This window comes from Odontesthes bonariensis, chromosome 15 (genome assembly GCF_027942865.1).
Source record: "Odontesthes bonariensis isolate fOdoBon6 chromosome 15, fOdoBon6.hap1, whole genome shotgun sequence".
Taxonomy (NCBI): domain Eukaryota; kingdom Metazoa; phylum Chordata; class Actinopteri; order Atheriniformes; family Atherinopsidae; genus Odontesthes; species Odontesthes bonariensis.
In genome coordinates, this window is record NC_134520.1 from 16328466 (window position 1) to 16348703 (window position 20238).

Sequence of the window (20238 nt, forward strand, 5' to 3'; positions counted from 1 at the left end):
TTCATGTACACCACGCTGCAGAGGCACTACAGTCTCTACTGTCCATTGTATCCTGACCTTTAGTGAGGCCTGCTGACAACAGGTTGGGTTACGGCTAAGGGAGAGAGTGACACCATTTTTCTAATGGGCCCGCAACTACATCTAGACTCATTCCTGGTCTCCTTCATTCACTCACACAGCAACAGCAGGGCCTTCTATTCACCGAGGCTTCATTTAATATAGGCGAAACCTAAGCCCGGCATGGTAGAGCCGTTTTGGGTGACCGTGATGATCTGTGGGGTTGCGCATGCAGCGGTGTGGCTGAGTAAGACAGTCTTGATCTGCCCAATTATGGCAGCACAACGCATAACTACTCGTGAAGTTTGTAAGACCTCAGAGCTGTTGAATTTGGAAACAAAAACTCCCTTTAGCACGACCAGACAGATGCATTTTTCCTTAATTGCCTGAATTTTTTTCTTTTTTTTAATAAGCTGCGAGCAAAAAAAAAAAAGTATACTGACCTTGTGAAGTTGATTTTACTGAAAGAAACCTGGGCAAACACTAATGTGCCAAAACATAGTATGTGGTTTTGTCAGTGCTTCCAAAGAGAACTAAGCTTGAAATTTTCAAATCTCGTCCAAGTGCTGCTGGATACTGACGTTGCCTGCTCTTGGCTTTTTGTTACAATAACACATAAATCAATCTTTTGATAGTTCACTTTAGGAAATGTGAAGATGCTTTTTCTTAAGACTAAATGGCCATTTAAGAAGTTAACCCTAATGAATATTAATGCTGAGAAACATCTGATCATGGAATAGGTTTACATTAAGAAAATGGCAGAGCATTTCAAGTTCAGCTTTTACATTTGTCAGATATCAGTGCTCAATCTGATGGATTTATCTGGAATCTGATGAACTCAGGAAGCAATTCTTATCCTTAAGAGCAGATTTTCTTATGAGTTGTAATCATGTAAAGCTAAGGTGTGGTGCAAAAGTAAAAAAAAAACAATATGTGTCAAACTGTGCATGAGAAATACAGGAAAAGTGCAATGTGATCACAGCTAAAACGTGCAGTAAGGTGGACCGAAATTAAATACAGGGGGGGGGGGGTATATCACTCCTCAAGTTCCTCAAAACTGCACGCAGATACGCCGTGCACGGCTCAGTATATAAACACGGAAATTAGTTCAAATTACACAAAACGGCACAGCAGAAACATATCGTTCGGGAGTCGTGCCAATCAAATGTTTTGGAAAGAAAAAAAGGGCAGCAACGACGGTGGGAAAGTTTAGTAAAAATCTCATTGCGGAAGAACATCCACATTGCCATAACAGTCTTGACAGACATGACCCATGCTGCCTGCTGGAATACGGCGCTGAGCATTTGATTTTTGGAAAACAAACGGGGCTATTATCGAAGTGCCAAATGTGTGTATTTATGTATAAGGGAATAATCACTCTTTCATTGCTTTCTTTTCCGCAATACAAATTTGAGGCTAAATTACAGTTAGGGGTCCGTGGAGGAAACCGTGTTAATCTTGTAGAGCGTATTATTACTCTGGGAGCTCCACATACAGGGAGACGGCCTCAGCACAAGCTTTTCCTGCCTGCTAGAAATCAATAGGCACTGCCACCTCTGGGCATGGACGAGACCCAGAAACCCTGCATGAAATTTTTTTTTATGCTAAAGTAAGACGTTTAAGTGTGGCCAATCTGCAGGTTTAAATGACTTCTTTCAGTGAGCTCGCTGACTGTCAACTTCATTTTGGATATTTGCAGCGTACACTGCCGTTCAGATTAAATACATAAATACTGCTGGAACCGAGGGATGTGAAAGTGTAACTGTTAGCAGTCTTCACGAGGGCATATGTGGTCTTTTCTTTTTCTTTTTTTTAAAGTAAGCCAAGACATATATGCATTTTTATTCCAACTACATCAACCAAGGCTAAAACTATAATGATGATGAAAAGCCTCTAAAAACAATATATACACATTAAGAAGCATACACTGTGTGTCAGTAGGGTCCTTCATCATCCACGAGGAGTTGACTGAAGTCTAAATTGTGTAGAAAGTACACACAGGTTAAAGTGGTATAAACACAGGCCGAGGCCTCTGACAGAGGATTGATTTTACCTTTGATATTTCTTACGAAAACAGTTTAGATGGTGCTAATCGCATTAATTGCTTTAAACATGTTTCGTTTTCCTCTCTGAAAACATCCATCGAGGGTGAAACAGACGATCGCCACACGAGGGGAGTAGCATTGGCAGTCTGGAGGGGTTTCAGCTCCACTTGACACCATCCCGCTTTTGAGAGCGGGCTCCGTAAACATTTAGGATGACAGCAGGATCCTGACGCGGCTGAAGGGGGAGAGAGGAGGTTGAAAGAGTGGACGGGCAGCTGATCACAACAGATTATGGACCCGACGTTCAGACTAGAGAAGGTGCGTCACGCCTGAGGCCTTCATGGGAAATGACTCCTGACTGGCAGGGAAAAGGCTAAACAGTGTCACAACTACAAGGCGGCAGTGTACAACTCTCCTCGCATGCAGCGGCTCATTAGCAACCTGCAGGAGCGGCACTGATGGAAACAAACCAGCCATTATGGACGGCTGCTGGGGGAAATAAGGCCGCTGACATGTATAACAGAAATCTGATTTTCAGTTAGTTAACAGTTTGGATGAATGACGTAAGAAGACAGAAGCATGCAGGGAATCAGAAGAAATGCAAAGGTTTATCTCTTGGAAATGAATAACTGAATGTGGTCTTGCAGCCAAGGTCATCACCAAGAGGAGGGGGTTTTTTTCACCCTCAAGTTTAAGCTTCAGCATTTTCTCTCCTGACAGTCTAGAACTTTGGAGGCTGCAACAGATGTTAGAGAATCTTTTGATATCTCCCTCAACTATAATATATCTCTCTGGTTCAGAGCAGTAATTGTCGATCAGACCTCTGACTAATGATGGAGAGACTGTATTCAACTGTTCTCCTGCTAACTAGCATGAAATGCACTATTACTCATGTTCTAAGGGCCTCCTATAAAAGAAAAATGTTCACAGAGCTTAACAGCCACTGCTGTTTTTTTTTCTTTTGCTGTAATTAGTTCTACCTAAGACATCCAGAGTTTTTTTTTTTTTTTTACTGCACAGTCGGACAGACACGATAAAGGCTTGCAAAGGAAAACACTGCCAAATGAAACATGTTATAAAGTGCCAATGCTCAAAGCAAGTTGTATAATATTATACGTCTGAGAAAAAAAGAAAAAAAAAGATTTGGGGGAATGAGTTGATTTATCACAAGGTGTCTTTCTCTGCCCTGACCAACGAGGAAAACCACCAACACTTCAGGATCTGTTCGGAGGGGAGGCTGTACGGCAGAGTGCCCCGGCTGCGGATGAGAGGAACATGTGCATTTAATCTCCCTGCTTCCAAATGCCCTGTGGCAACCACAGCAAAGAGCAGAAAAACGTAAATGGATGAAATTATATCCATATGATTCAACGAGACAGCTAAGGAGAGGCAGGTTTCTCATGCGCTTCGTCAGGATACAAAATTAAACACAGCTTGGCTAAAACATTCGCATTACATAGTTTACACATATCATTTCCACAGTGAATCGGAACCCTTTTAGCAGCCAGCCTCATCTGTTGCGAATAGTCCTTTAATTAGAATCAAACATATCGGTGGACATTTTTTCTGCCTTTCGGGGAGAAAAATTAGTTCATATTCACTTGCTTCTCCCCGAAGCATCTTTTCTCTCTTGTCTTCTGGTGCTTTTCTTCGTTTCCAGGACTCCTTGATTTATGAGTGCTGAGATATGAGCACATACAGCGAGCGACTAAACAGAGGGAGTGTTGTCCAGATGCGAGTGAACAAGAAAACAGTGCTACAAGTCAGCCGATAAATTGGTGAGAGGAAGTAGTCATGTAAATGACCAAAGAAATTGTTCTTAACAGCCATTTTGCAGTGATGCCTGAAAAGTTTTGGGGCCAGATTAAAAACTATGCGGATGGCACAACAGGAAGTATTCCGATGATGACTAAATGGGGGCCGCTCACATAATGAGCTGTTTTGTTCCTCTCACAGGTCATTTGCCGAAGATTGAGGAGGAAGCGCGGTGATGGATCTGAACCTCTGTTCCTGCGGTGGAGCCCCGGCAAAGTGCGAGCCAAGATGCACAACAAAATGGTGAGCTTTTATGGAACCACTTTACCTGCTCTGATTCAGAGGGCCTCATCCAAATGTCGAGCAGCTCTGCAGCCCTGCATCAGATTAGCGAGCTAAGATGTGATTTCCTTTCGAACTGGGCAGCTAAGAGTTGACCGGTTCACCATATTGTGAGAAAAAGGAAAATGGGGTCATGTGGACTGACAGGGAAAGTGATATGTATTGTGTATTATTATGCAGTGTTAGAAGAGAACTAAACCCAACTCAACCCAAAGTCTCTTTTAATATTTCATTTTCCTTCTGAACAAAGGCTCAGGTCTAGAAATCATATCCACATTCTAAATTCAACTGTATGAATATGGGCCAGAAATGGAGTTAGCTTTGAAATAGACTCTGTTCTTAAAAAAAAAAAAAAAGAGAAAGAAAAAAACGTTATTTATGATCAAATCTTTGCCAATAGTCCTCAGTGAGAGAGGAAACGTTCGAATGCATCAAAACCACAACCACTTTCACACATGGAATCTGTCACACCCCTGCTCTCAATTAACTGTTAAAGAAATACGACCCCAATTCAAAAAAACAGTTGGGATGCTGTGTAAAATGTAAAAACAGAGTGGAATGATTAGCCAATCTCATAAACCAATATTTATTTCACATATCAAATACTGAAAGTGAGACATTCGACCAGTTTTTGATAAATATTAGTTCGTCTTCAATTCGATGGCGGCAGCGTGTCGAAGAAAAAGGCTGGAAAGGTAAGTGGTTCTAAAAAGAAACAGCTGGAGGAACACATTGCAATTAATCAGGTTAACTCGAAACAAGTCAGTGACATGATTGGGTATAAAAAAAAAAAAAAGAGTACCTTAGAGAGGCAGAGTTTCCCAGAATTAATGATGGGCAAAGATTTAGCAATCTGCAAAAAAAAATGTGTCCACAAATTGTGGGACAATTTCAGAATAATATTCCTCAACTAAAAATGGCTTTGAATATGCAACCATCTACGGTACATATTATCATCAAAAGATTCAGAAAATCTGAAGACATCTCAGACATGACAGAAAATCAGAACTGGATGGCCGTGATCTTCAGGCCCTCAGGCAGCACAGAGTTAAAAACAGCCATGATTCTGGATTTCAGGAACACTCCCAGAAAATAGTTATCTTTGAACACAGACTTGAAGATTTGTGCCATACACAAACGTAGGATAAAGCTCTGTCATGCAAAGAAGAAGCCATATGTGGACACGATCCAAACAGACATCTGTTTTCTCTGGACCAAAGCAAAGTGGGAAACTCTTCTGTTGGTCAGATGAATCAAGTGTTGATATTCTTTTGGAAAATCATGGATACGGTGTCCTCCGGACTGAAGAGGAGACCATCTGGCTTGTTATCAGGGCTCAGTTCAAAAGCCTCCATCTCTGATGATATGTGGGGTGCATTAGCGCCTATTGAACGGGAAACTTGCAAATCTGGAAAGATATCATTAATATTAAAAATATGCAAGGTTTTAGAGGAACATTTACTCCCTTCCAGATCCTTTTCTGGGAAGACCTTGCATATTAGAGCAAGACAATGCTAAACCATATACTGCATCTTTTATAACAGCATGGCTTTGTAACAGAAGGTGCTGGACTGGCCTACCTGCCGTCCAGCCCTTTCACCATTTGAAAACATCTGGCACATCATGGAATGCAAAAGACAACAAAGAAGACCCAGGACTGTTGAGCAGCTAGGATTTTATATCAGATAAGAATGGGAAAACATTCCTCTCGCAAAATGTCCAGTAACCAGTCTCCTGAGATCCCAGAGACGTGAAGATGAACAAATATGTTTAATAAAATAGGGAAATATCTCACTTTCAACATTGGAATCCTTTTTCCTCATTCTATTGAAAATAAAATATTGCTTTATGAGATCAACAAAACATTTAATTCTATTTTTATTTTCATTTTACACAGCATCCAAACTTTTTGAGAGTTGGGGTTGTAATATTTTGGCAATCTAAACACATCTTACATTCATCTTTCATAGCATTCAAACAACCACCGACTTTGAGAAGGAACTAGGATGTTCATTTCAGTGAGGAGAGGCGATCCTGTGATCCTCCCTTTGATGAAAAGATTCATCAAAGTCATGCCTGCGTCTTTATGTTCACAGCTACCCCAAACCATTTATAATGTCTAATTAGAGTGCAATACAAAGCTTCCAAGGCCAAAGCCATTAGTAACCATCAAGGCATTAATTATAAACCCATTTGCGAAAGCTGAACCCGCCATGAAAAAGACAGACTGGGGGTTACGCAATGAAAATCCTAAACATGATATGTGTTCCGAGCCGGCGCCTCAACTGGTGTTACTGGCAGTCAATGCAGATCCTGTTAGACAGAGCCATGAGCTACGGCGTCCTCTGACACCAGCGCTTACATCCATTCAGCACCTTTCACTCACACCCGCCTTCATTCTCGCTCTCGCTTTCTCTCACTGTCTCTTTTTTACCCCCTTCAACCTATAAGCTGCTCTTGTTCTGCAACGCGCTGCCGTATACCTCACTCTGCCCCATATCTCCATTTCATCTTAGTGCCGTTGGGGGATGATGGATGCTAATTCACACACAGCCAGTAGTGACAATAATGTTACATTTAATCAATCCACTTCATCGTCTATTACACAGCAGTGACAAATATTGTATAATCCAATTTAATGATTAGCCTGTGCATTAAAGTGATCTTTTAAAAGCTTCCTAGCCATCCATCATTTTTTTCCCTCCTCGGTGACAGCAATTCATTTTCATCTATCAAGGGTGCTGGTAATGGAGAAGTTGGCATCTTTAGATATTGCCACAGGCCTGGAAAGATGCCCTCACTCTGACAAACACTCCTGACATTAACTGTTCAGACTCTAGAGAGAGAAAAATATCCAACACAAAACCGCAGCCTCTATTCAGACAACCAAAGCACATTGGCTGTTTTCTAACAGTATGAAAAGTGTTTTAGGGTTTATATCCTTTTGAATAGGGATTCTTGCCGTGGTCAGAGAATAGTTTATGCTGCACATAAAGACATCTTATTTTCGTTTCTTTGCAAACCACTCTCGGCTGCATTCTCTTTTTCGTCATTTCTGCTGGAAAAACAGATGCATTTCTCAGTCTGGCCCAATAACTTTAAATTTTTGAGACACACTTCAAGTGTTCCTGTGTCGTCCAGACTTGTTAGGGAAAGAAGTTAAAGTATTTGTTCTCCACACAAAGCAGGAGTTGACACAGCTGTCTAAGTCTAATGCCTCCTGCAGCAACCCTATCACTCTGACGTGGCAACAAATAAACACTGCCGAAGCCAAGTGAGTTGCCAAGCCAAATACCTTGATGCCAGAAGTACTATGACATTCAGACAGAAAACATGCCTGCAAAATTAAACAATAGGTCAACATGGCATTATGATCAACACCAGCCCAAGAACTCAAGGAGAGTGGAGGAGAAGAAAGTGCATTTATGCAACTATTGGACTGGTTTCAGACCACAAAGCCTTCTGGGTAAAAAAAGCCGCTGCCTAAAAAATGTGGTGCAACTGTGATGCCACGGTGCCCCTTGATTTGTTCACTCCTCAGTATGCCAAGGTTGTGCTCTTTCCTGCTCTCTGTGGGTTTCAGGGTCCAGTTTCCAGTTATGTGGATATGGCTGGTTGCAATATATCAGACTTTGCTCGACATTCAACGTGTCAAGTCGAATCATGGCTGAGGTATTCTCAACGGGCACATCACATTTCATTCACATTTCAATAAATCAGCCGACCACATTTCAGTGTATAGCTCCCTACTCCGATTCAATAATTCAGTCGACACTTACATGTCTGTGTCTGCTGTCCTACAGGGAAAGCATTTTTATTTGAGAGCAAAACCTCTCCCCATTCCTGTGCAGTTAAGATGCACTCACACAACCTGCCAACGGCACAAATCCTGAGGTTCCATCCGTGACCAGTATTCTCCAATAAACTTTTTCTTCTTCGCAGAATATCTCCTTTAAATTTCTCATGAGACTTATATGTTGAGTGTAAAATGAGTCAAAGCCTTGTACTCACTGCCCCAAACATTTGTCCATTACAAAAATTTTCCCATTTCTAACATTTATTTCCTGACTGTAATGGACTTCAAAATGAGACATGGCCTAAACTAAGTTTCTTGGCCACATTTCTGTGAAAATTAAACCTGTGATACTGATGTTCTGCTTGTTTGGTTTCAGACATGGATGCAGCTCAGTCCAAATGACAGCTGCTCTGTGACACAGCTTGACAGACTGCTGTTATGAGAAGCTGGTAGAGCACAAGAAAAACAAAAGGATACGCGCCGACTTTTAGGCTTCTTACCTCTACTGTAATCCTGCCCGTGTAACTAAACCAATCTGGTTCTAAACACTGCACAAACCCTCTCACGTTGATGTTAAACTGATTCCAAAGCTGAACAGATTGAACGCAAAACAGATGTTTCTAAATGTGAACAGAAAGCTGAGAGAGAGGTTTCTATCAGGAGACAGAGATCATTTCGATGTAAAACTCTATGGGGAAGAGGTAAATCCTAGCTTTAATATCAGCATCTCCGTGGTGCTGGTTCTGCAGGGTCACACAGTCGTAATTAATAAAACACTGAATTTTGCGTATTGTGTCCTTGTGTGCCCCACTAAGAGGGTTTTTGTTGCCATTTCTTTCTCAAATGCTCCCAACCTCCCTTTCATCATCAATCACTCCTTGATTTGAAAAACATTATGTTTCATTTAACAACAAAATCCACACTTCAGTGTTCTTCCTTGATCTTTCCATTTGGATCCGTCTTCATTCTGCCTCTCTGGAAGGAAATTGAGAACACACCGAAGGTCTCGACAGTGTAAACACACACAAAGTCTCACCTTGGAAAGCTTGATTTAACTTGTATCAAACACTTGTGAGGGTGAAAGCCTTGCTAATGCTTCAAAAATGCACTCAAGTCCTGAAACGGTTCATACCAAATCACTTGTCATTCACAATGCCTCGTGATGAATTCTGGGGGGGAAAAAAAATGTCATTTTTGCAATGACATCAGAGGAGCTGGATTGGCCGCCTGGCTCTGTTTCTTTCAGCCTTCACTTATTCTCGCAAACATTCAAATTAAACCCGGCGCACTAACCACAGAACCCCGTGGTACATAATTTAAACCCGACACCCTAAACATAAGCATGTCTTTCGCTACATAATTTATCCATGCTTCTCTTGGTGTTTATTTTGTACGGTAGCAACCCAGTTCTCACATATATTTGCCTCAGCTCTGGGCAAGTCTGTTGGGGTATGCCAGGCTGGGTGAAAGGATACTGCTGCCATGGGGATGTGCTGCGACCCCAGAGGCTAAAGTAGTCACAATTGTGTATAAATGTCCTTCTTCTTTGCTTGTTTGGTCGGAGATGTGAAAGTGACAAGGGGGTGGATGCTGCTCTGGACTCGTGCAACCCTGACAAGTCAGCGTGAAATAAGAAATAAGAACAAACCTTTGGGTGCCCTAAGATGTTCAACACACACAGATTACACGCACTACCAACCAACCAGTTTGGTGGGTATGTTTGCAAAATGGCTGCTGTAGCACAAATGTGAGTAACAAAGGTGTCAGTACATGGTAGCCTAAGAGGACACAGAGCAAGTTGTATTTGACTTATAATATGCCACAAACTATGGCTCGAATTATCTGTATGTCACAAAGAAATGGTTATGAACAAACAGGAGAAACTTTTTTTGATTTTAGAATTGAAAAAATATATTTTTTTGAAGAGATCTTGCAGCTTTCTGCCATCTACACACTCTCCTTCTGCAGCAGGAACAGTGTTTGCAGCCCTGCAACAGTGAACACAAAGGAGACCCCCAAAACACCCACCCCAGCTTCATATCTCTTATGTATTAGTAAACTGATCTGGCTCAGTAAAGAGGTTAAACTGATTAGGGCTTTGGATGGGACACTATTATGACACAATCTCTGTGCAATGTATGCACAGCCGCAGCCGTGGGTCTTCAGGTTTCCCGGTACCAGAGTGTGATTAAATGTTGAGGAAATGGGGAAACTCAAAATACTGCATTCCAGACAAATGCAATTAAAGTGTATCACATGTAGCAAATCCTGCACGCTTTGATACCTGGTTAAAAGTTTGACAGGAAGGTAGCTGTAGCTCCCAATCCACTACCTGAGTTCAATCTAGTAGTTTACGATCATTTTAAAGAATTGCTCCCACACTCGTGTGTGTGTGTGTATGCACAAATATCTATTTCAATGGCTGGCTGTGATTGTTATTGTTATATTTTAAAAGCAAAAAAAACAGACCGAAGCAGACATTCATTTTTTCATGATAAAGAGTTGCTTCTTGTCATCCCTGCAATGGGCTTTTTTTATGGACCAGGGATGAGGACACAAAGTAAGAAAATCGGTCTTATCAGTCATGTCCATAAGATCGGCTTATCGAGCAAATGTGTGGTAAAAGTTTCACCCTATTTGTTACAAAGGTGTTCATAGTATACATGCATCAGTATATGACAAAATAACACCAGCAGCTCCATGTCTGCATTGTAGGAAGGGTCAGCTGGTGACAGTTTTTGGAACAATTTGGTTGAAGTCAAGCAATACGTTGTTTCATAATAAATCAACATGCCTTATTCTTCTGTAACAAAACTAAATGATGCAAGTTGACAATTGATATTACTGGACTTGAAACCCAGCAAACTCTGTGCATCCCACCTCTCATTTGATTCATCTCTTTCTCTGTATTCTTTGGCTCACATAAATAAGACTGATCATCGAACAGAAATCACTTGTTACTGTTCTTATAAAGTGGTCCGAGTGGTATTCTGCAATTTCTGAAAGTCCGTCTCAAACCACCTAGCTTGCGCAGATGAAAATGCCTGTGGCGAGTGTCCCTGGACAGAAATCCACAATGAAAGATCACTGATGAAAGATGGTCTTTCTGCTGAAGTTCCGTTGTTACTGTCAGTCAGACTTTAAGATAAAATTTTATAAAGATTTATGTCAAAATTCAGCTCAGGTGCTTGCTTGTACTTATCTCCCTGAAATCTATTATTTGTTTGTTGTTTCGTGCGACTCCTGTTTCTTTCAAATCTTTCCAACAGAGATGTGGAGTATAAAGTTAGCATGGCCCCAATACCCAAATTAATTGATAAATATACCACAGAAAACGCCAGAATGAATCATCCTTGACACTTCGGTGTTCTGCTCGCTCTTGTTGTTCACAGCGCTCCTGCTAACGGGATTACGAAAACCTCCAACCATGTGTCATAACATTGTACTATAAAAAGATTTCAAATCAAACTTCTAACATAACAGACCAACAGTGTTCACTGCAAATCCTCATTTCTGTGAATGACAGATATCCATTTGGCTCTCCTCTATTTACTATTTAGAATTGAGTAAAAAAACAGAAAACCAGACATCTTCCAGACTTCTTCCAGAATCAATTGCATGACAGCTCTTCGACATTTGTTTTCTGCGTTTTACAACTGTTTGAACCATCTGCAGACATTGAATCAGCCCACTTCTTACCGCTCAGTGGCAAAAAGTGAAATATCTCTTCTTTCTGCACTTGAGGGAACATGCTTTTAGTGTTCGAGGTCACTTCCCACTCAAAAACTTCAAAAAAAAAAAAAAAAAAAGCCCCAAAATTAAACCATGACATTTTGAGTTGGGCCCATATATCTGAAATAATCTCATTCAGATTTGCAGGGGAAACTACCAACCTCCTTTCTCATTGTATTCGCCGAACTTCAACTTCAGATGATGGCTGAATTCACTGTGGCTCAGAAGTGGGAGGTTGAAACTTATCCTATAAAATCTCATCATTAGTTACATAGTCCACCTAACTTAAGACATAAATGAGCAAATAATACTCAACCGATACATTGTTTAACAAGGAAATGTACCTAATAACTGATGCTCTTACATTCTCACACCCAGAGGTTGAAAATTTCCCATTTGTCATGCATCATCAGCACAGAACTGGTACAACACGGATGTTTGTTTTTGCAATGTCTTTAAAAAACACAAACATCAGTGAAATGCTGGCCACATGAGCAACCCTTCTCAAAGTCAGCCGCTAAGAACTTAAACAAAACACAGAGGAATGGAGCAACCGTGAACTCCAGAGTTTATGGAGCCGGTGTGTGACGGAGAAATTACCACTTGCAACATGAGTTCTGCAATGGTGTTATCACAAGCCAGCGGCCGTTATTTTCTGCTGTGCGTGTTTTAACAACTTGGGACAGTTCAACACATGGCTCGCAACGAGAGTGCGCCTAAGAGAGGGATCAGTAGCCAACCAGCTGTCCCTGGTTCAACTGCCGACACGGGAAATGTAAGCATTTGAGAATAAAATTGCTAGTTAAGTTTGGTGTGTGGTCTGAACTCTCAGAAGATTGATCGTATGCTCTCTTATACCGTAAAATAACGTGCTCAAAAGGTTATCGGTTTCATCACAGAGTTGAGTGGGTCAGTCCAGGCCCCAAAATGATCCCCTTGAACAGAGCTGTGAATCTTTTTGGCAGAAAAATAAGTTACCGTAGTTTCTCTCTGTGTTATTTTGACCAAATCGTGTCACAGACATTTCAATAAGACCTCAGTAATTTGTGTCAGCTTGTGAAAAGAAGGACATATGCCTCCTTTAACCCCAGGCTGTGGTTGAATGAAGCACGCTTTCCTTCTCTGCAGACGGAGCAGAATGAACAACCCTCATATTTAGGACATCAGGGGGGGGGGGGTAAATAAAATAAATAAATAAATACAAAACATCAAATCTTTGACACTTATCAGCCTTCTGTGCAGACTAAAATCAAATCCTCCAGTGACATCTGCAAAGCTTGCCACAGTGCTTGAGCTGTCTGCTAAACCTCCCAAAATACCACGGAACAACTGAAATTCCAGCTGTGGGTCATGAATCGCAGCTTGCATCAACCTCTGGCTGCAGCAACGCTTAAAGGGACTGCTACAGCTCCCAAACTGCAACGTGCGTGTTGCGGCACCCGATCTGCAACCTGCCAAAGAGTCCAAACTGAAACTGTAGCAGCTACAGAAAATCTGTTTCTGAAACTGCTGCGTGCCAAAAACACCGTAGGCACCTGTGGAGCTGGGTTTTAGGAACTTCAGTCTGACCCAGCAAGTTTGACTTAAGATCTCTGAGCTGGAGTTTTGGTTTTGTTTTTTTTAAGGTCAGAAAAGATGCTAACACCGGAGCAAGAAAAAGCTGGTAGAGCAGTCGAAAGAACTGCTCAAAACTCAGAAAGACAAAACAAAAAAAGTGACGGCTATCATTTATGTGGAGGTCATTGCTCACATTATAATTACTGTGAATAATTCATGATGGGAATAAAAAGCAGGACCATGCACACACAAAGGATTGTGGTTGCTTAAAGTACAGTTAAATGGATGTGAATGTATATGTTGCGGTTGCATAATTCAGATCTCCTTATTAATAATGATAGAGGTAGAAACAGAGGGAGGGGGTTGGGGGGGTCTGCTGAATACTGGAATACATTACTGCACAAGATTGACTGGAAAACTTTTTTGACCTGACAAGAAGTTGGCTCGACCCGCTCAACAAGTAAAACAAGCAACATTCATCTATCCAAGGCTTTCATTTGCATGCCAAAACATCAGTGGCAGAGCCCCTCCACCAGCAGTTTCATCATAGGAATATAACATATGGACAGTGTTGTGTTACTATTAGCATGACGACTTGACTGCAGATCTGACAGGGAGACGGAGGACTGCTACAGGATGGGATTATAGGTTTGTAGAAGAAAAAAATTGGACCATGTAGCTACCCGATGAACTCATTTGCCTGGAGAAATGACTGACAAAGCTAATGCTGACAATGATCTAATGAGGAGCAGAGGCACCGAACTTTAGGAAAAACTGCTAAAAGTTGATTTCTGCCAGGGTTGTATTTGATCCTGATCAAGTCTTTTGCATTTGAGCCAACACTACAGTCTTAACAGACAACTTAACAGGAGCTCCTTTTCCTGAGTGTGGAGTTACGCGTGATATATGGAATCAGTGCCCTTTATCACCTGTTGACCCCAATTACTGTGAATAATCATATACCGACCTCTTCTCTCCTGCTAAGCTGGACTGAATATGCGTGTGTGTGCAGCCTGAGGAACCAGAGGAGGCCTTGCTAATCCACAGTATCTTGTAGTAGCTATTTCGTTTCCTTTAATGTGAATTTAATGTCCTGAAGTTAAATGTATCTGTTGGATTTTATTGTTATTTATTTATGTAAAGCACGTTGGTCAACCCAGGTTGTTATAAGGTGCTATATAAATAAACGTGACTTTGACCTTGACATTGAATGTCTTGGATTAGATAAAATATCTGCATATTATTGTTGGACACAAACCCTACGAGGTAAGATATATCCCCCAAGCTCTATTCGGGATCATTTGTTCAAAAACTGGGCGACATACATTAGAACTGCAGATAGCTGCGGGTCGAAGTGGTGAAGATGTACGGTCCAGACTGTCAGAGCCTCAAACACATTAATATCAACGTCACTCCCCACCCACACTCTGCGTCCAGACGGCTCCGGTTTCAGGCATCGTTCAGAGGAAAAGTTGGGTCATGTGCTGAACCGCAGTTTTAATTAGCTAATGGCACTCCCTGTTTTATCTCCTGCACCTGAGCTGATTGCTCACAAAAGACTCCATTTACCCTTGAAAACACACAGCATCTTGGCAGCAGCACGCGTTCTCTGTCTCGGCGTCTGCTGCCGAGGGGATTTCGCCACTCTCTTCCAAAAATCAGTCCAGTAAATCTAAATATATATGTTAGCTGGTTTCACACCAGTAAAAAAAAAAAAAAAAAAAAAAAAAGAAGACATTCCAACATCTATGCTTTTTTTCCAGGAGGCCTTAACATCCAACTTTCCCTCAACAAGTGGTCTGACTGTGTGTGTGTGTGTAAGTGAGTGTGTGTTTTGGTTTTGTTTGTCTGAGTACTGTGAACGTGTTTGGACAGAGGCCCATTAGGCAGCTAATGCTGGCTGTTCTTCATCACTGTGAAATGCGAAGGAGGCTCACTGTCCGACATTTGAGGAACTAAAAACAAAAAAAGTGGCAAATCTGTCCTTCTATGGAGGCATTTTCTTTTGTTTTAAAATAGCTAAAATATCCTCTTTAATGACGCCTAACTCAATAATCCCTTTTTACTGTAAATAAAACGCATTTCACTCTCATAATTCGCAACACCCACCCTCAAAAAACCGCACAGGCTCACACTCAAAACTATGACTAACTTAAACTTAGCAATTAACCTAACATGTCGTAAGGCTAGAGGAGGAAACCGAAGCACCGGGAAAACCCACTCAGACCAGGGAAACAGCATTTTCCCACAAACAGGGAGAACGCGAACTTTACCACCTTCCCATGATGTGACAGTGCTCATTGTTTTTTCAAATCTTGTAGATATTTTCGACCAAAAGAGCCATGCCAAACAAACCAAATAAAGTGCACAATGCTGTATTCTTGCCTGATGTTACTCTGCCATGTTAACACGAGCACAGATCCTCAGAGGTTAAGGAAGATTTTTTTTTTCTGAACTTCATTGCAGCCTTCGGACAGTTCAAATCCACCAAGCTGGCCTCTGACAAAGCAGAGCAATATCAAAGTCCAGGACCATGACAGGGCTTCTCCTGCTGGATATATTTTTAATATTTATGCAGACGCAGGAAAAAAATGTAATAAACTAAAACAACAAGTGAATTAGGCATGAAACACAACAGGATATTGCAGAGAGATTATGTTGTTTCCTTTTCACCCGTGTGTCCCTCAGCGCTTGCCTGCCCTGCACAACAACCCGAGGCCGGCTTTAATTGGGGGTGGGGTGGGGTGGGGGGGGGGAGACCAAACAAATTCCCTAAAAGTTAGTAGAAGTTTTTTTACGAGCCTCAAACTCGACCATCTACTCATGGACGTGTTTTTCAAACAGGAAATTTCTTAAAATATTATCCAGGTACGGAGTGTGACAGGCACATGCAGGGCTCGAGGTACAATTTGTGTGTTGTGATAATGACTTTTTCCTGCCAAGACGCAGCATGAAGCAAATGCTCTGCAGCTGTACGAAGAAAAGAGATAGAGTGCATACTGTTTGTAGCGAGAGCAGGGGAGAGGGAGAAAGGGGAGAGAGATGTGTTATGTTTGGATGAGAGTAGAGCCCAGCTTCATGAGTGCCTGCTGGAAGCTGCTGCTGCTGGAAAGATAATAAAAGGATTAGCCCTGTTTTTTTTCTCGAGCATTTGCTCCTAAAACAGAATGTCTCATCTGTTTCCTCTATATGAATAGCTTAAATACTTGAATGCCTTTGTCTATTACATGAGCACAACAAACACAAGAGGCATCAGAGCTGGAGGCAAAAAGCCCAAAAGCTCAGACAAAAATAAAGGAACTGGAAAAGGCAGAGCTGAAATACAGATGGACACAGAGACACTGGGTTTCCTATATGTGCAGAGTACTTAGATTTGTACGGCTACAAACACAAACACGGTTACAAATACACACAGAGAGCGTGTTTATTTTTCACTGGGCCTCCAAGTTTATCTTGTGAAGTCCCAGATCAACATACATGCAATCCCTACTGATTAGATGTGTTGATTCAAGGTTGAAAACATTTCACATTGATGTTTAGGTTCTGGTGAAAACCCAACCGACAATATAGTAAATCAATAGTTTATATTGTGAGACTCACTTGACACAATGTGCCCATTTTCAGATTGCTGCATTGCTGTGAGTGTGTGTATTTCTGTGTATATGCGCTTGAAAAAAGGGGGATCAGTAGTTTAAGATGTACTGCCTCGTATCTCAGACAGAATCCAGTGGTAAGTCCACACTGAGCCTAATTCTTCTCGTGTTCACATGTGGTAAACATCCCCAAAAACAAAGTCCCGCCTTCTCAGTCCGTATACCTACACAGTAACGATGCAGCATGTACATGCTATTTTTTCGCCCATACGTCAGCCGCCGCTGTGGTAAAGACGCACCCGCATAAAGCTACGCAGAGCAAAAATAACAACAAAAAGACAAGCGTGAATTTGTAATATAACTTGGCCCTAAAGCCGAATTAACAACAAGAGCATGCAGAGCAACGTAAATTACTTCCAAATTCCTGTTTTCACTGAGCCAGCCAAGGAAGCAGAAACACTAATATCCTGCGGTGACATGAAGCGGGGAGAGCAACAGCAACAGCAACAGCAACAGCAACAGCAACAGCTGAGTTTGTGTCTTCAGTCTGGTCTCAGCTCCGATGTGCATTCTCAAGTATCAGAATCAGTCAGGATTAACATGAATGTCTCACTGAACCCAACACACTAAAGAGATCGTAAAACTAAAAAAAGTTTAACTTCAGACCATTTCAAAGGCCGGTGTTACTAAGAGAGCTAAACAAAAATCGGGCTTTTAAGACTAGACGGGTGCAACAATATCAGATTCAGTTTTTAGATGGATTTAATAACTTGAAGAGGACCACTTCTGACAGGGGCTTTGGGTAAAACCGTGAATTGAGCAAGACTTGTAAATGTTACCGACTATCCCTCTGTGGCTCTCCTCTCCAGACTACTACATTTCTCCCCATGTTTGGCTTGGATATGAAGCCAATTCACTTAATACTTGTGGGACAGCTAAACATTTAAAGCTCCCATTTAAAGGGATCAAGTGTAGGCATTGTTTAGTTATGTTAACCATATGTGTTGGCTTTTCATGATCTGAATCCCCTCTCAAAAACGGAGTGCTCAAGAAAATAAACATGGCTTCGCCCTACACAAATTGTGGACTAATAGTGTATTTGGACAAAATCATTCTGAGGATTGGAGGGCTTTTTCCATTTGTAAGGGGACGCGGAGGAGTGACAGCTTGACATTGATTAGTGTGTTGACTCGTGGAATCGGAGCCTTACCTGTAAAGAATACGACCGCAAATCTAAATACTGACGAAGTGGTGCTACTCTTACAGCAGCTTACATCTTTGGTGGGGAGAACAAAAAAGCAACTCCGTTAAATTTTAGAATGAAAATACAGAATTAACCGTATTTCTTAACCAAAACAACATAGAAATTGTTAGTTGAAATGTGATCAGACGGGAGGTGGAGTTCGGTCTTGTTTTTGGACACAAGTGGTGTGAATCGTGCGGGGAGATAAAATCCTCCTGATTGGTTGTGTTATTTGCTCTTGTGATTAATTGATAACAATAATACAGATGGTTGTGATATTAGGATAAACTAGAGTCATATTAGACCAATAATCCCAACGTAATAACTTCAAAAAGAAAGAAATTTCAGAGAGTTATGAAAGCTGGGATATTCAAAAATATGAGTTGCACGTGTCATTAATCTGACCATTGGTATTTTTAGGGAGGGTTTGGCCACAACAACTAAGTGGTTTATTCTGACTCACCATACACTTGTTAGGTTTTTCTCCAGAGTGGACCCTCATGTGAATGAGCAGCTTGTAGCGGGCATTGAAGGGCTTGTAACGGCGAATGCAGCCAGCCCAGAAACAGGTGAAGTCCTCGCCTTTGCGTTGGTCGATATGGACTTTCTCAATATGTCTCACAAGCTCCTCCTGCTGCTCATAAGCAGCGCTGCAGTCAATCCAGCGACACACCTGCTTATCTGCCAGTGCTTCTCCTCCAACTTCCTCCTGCTCAGGGGCTGCGTGGGGTGCAGGAGGGCCTCCAGAGGTTGGTTTGAGTCCCAAGGTGGAGGCCGGTGTTTGCTGGCTCTGGTGGTGTAGCGACCCCCCAGGACTGTGACCCGGGTATTGGTGCAAGTGATATGGAGGAGGCAAGGCAGATCGAGGTGGGTGGTGAGTGTGTCGAAGGTGCCCACTGCGACCACTCAAGTGATGGTGATGATGATAGTGGTGCTGAAAGAGTTCGTCTTCACTGGGAGAGAAGTCATCGAGAGGTTCCTGCTTAAGGGAGGCCCCAGATCTTTGACTCCCATCTAAGAGACCTCCAGATTCAAGCCCAGAATGCAACATCCCAGACATCAGGGCCCCACTCATTAGTAGCCCCAACCCGTCTGAGCCTCTTATACCACCCATTCCTCCCTCGGCTGTTCCTCCAGCCCCACGCCCCCGCAGCATGGAGCCCTGCTCCTCACACAGCCCCAGGCTCTGCCCCTGGCCCGGCTCTGGCTCCACTAAGGACGCTGAAGAGGAGGACGAGGAGGAGGAGGAAAGGGACAGCAGGCAGGTGGCAGGTGAAGACAGCTGACAGCTCTCCTGTAGCGTAGCCTGCTGGGGGCTGCTGTGAGGTGGGGGTCTCTGGAGGGCTTCCTGTGGACAGCAGTTAGAGGGTGGGGACGTAGAAGAAGAGGAGGAAGAGGAGGAGAAGCCGGCGCTACAAGTGTGGCTGGGCGAGAGGTTAGCGCGGAACCCGTTGACGCAGGCAACCATCGACATCTGGGAGGAGGAGCAGAAGATGGCGGTGATATTGATCTCCTCGGGGGCTGTGCCAGTAGCCGATGGGGAACCTGTAGGAGCGACACTGCAGGTGCCAGCAGTGGCGGAGGACTGCGAGGCCAGGGACAGACAGCGTCTCTTCACAGTGCTAGCACTGAGCAGCCGCGCTGAATGACGGGAGCCAGTTGGGGACAAAGCCAGCGGGGTGGAGCCATCTTCATTATTAAAAGGTTGCGCTGCGTCTCCTGACACAGTGTTGCCTACACAACTTACTGTGCGTACGCCATTACCGTTGTTGCTAACACGCGGGGCTTCGACCATCTCATCTCTTGACGCCTCCAAAACTTGGCTAGCCCTACAGGCCTGAAACGCAGCCTGAGATGTTCCATGGATGCCAGAAATCTTGTAGCACATTGAATTCTCCTGTTTGATTGGGTAAGAGACAGAGCAACGAGCCCCATTGGCAACGCAGCCCAGGCTGGGTGAGGCCCCCGGCGGGGTCCTCTGGAAGGCAGAAGGGCTTCTGTAAGGAGAAAAACACAAAGAGAATATGAGCTCTATTAGCTCAGTTCCTGTTGACAGACACAGACTGGTTCATCCTCCCCATCAGCAGCACTGAAAGAGTTTTCCCTCTTGCTGCCAGT

General features: G+C 42.7%; 1 protein-coding gene across 1 annotated transcript in view; it reads right to left on the minus strand.

Annotated features, from left to right (window-relative positions):
- glis1b (GLIS family zinc finger 1b) overlaps nucleotides 1-20238 on the minus strand; it is a 68382-nt gene that overhangs the window by 19455 nt on the left and 28689 nt on the right. The window contains exon 3 of the mRNA XM_075485204.1: nucleotides 18584-20117. Coding sequence (XP_075341319.1) covers nucleotides 18584-20117 — 1534 coding nt within the window. The remainder of the gene's footprint in view (nucleotides 1-18583; nucleotides 20118-20238) is intronic.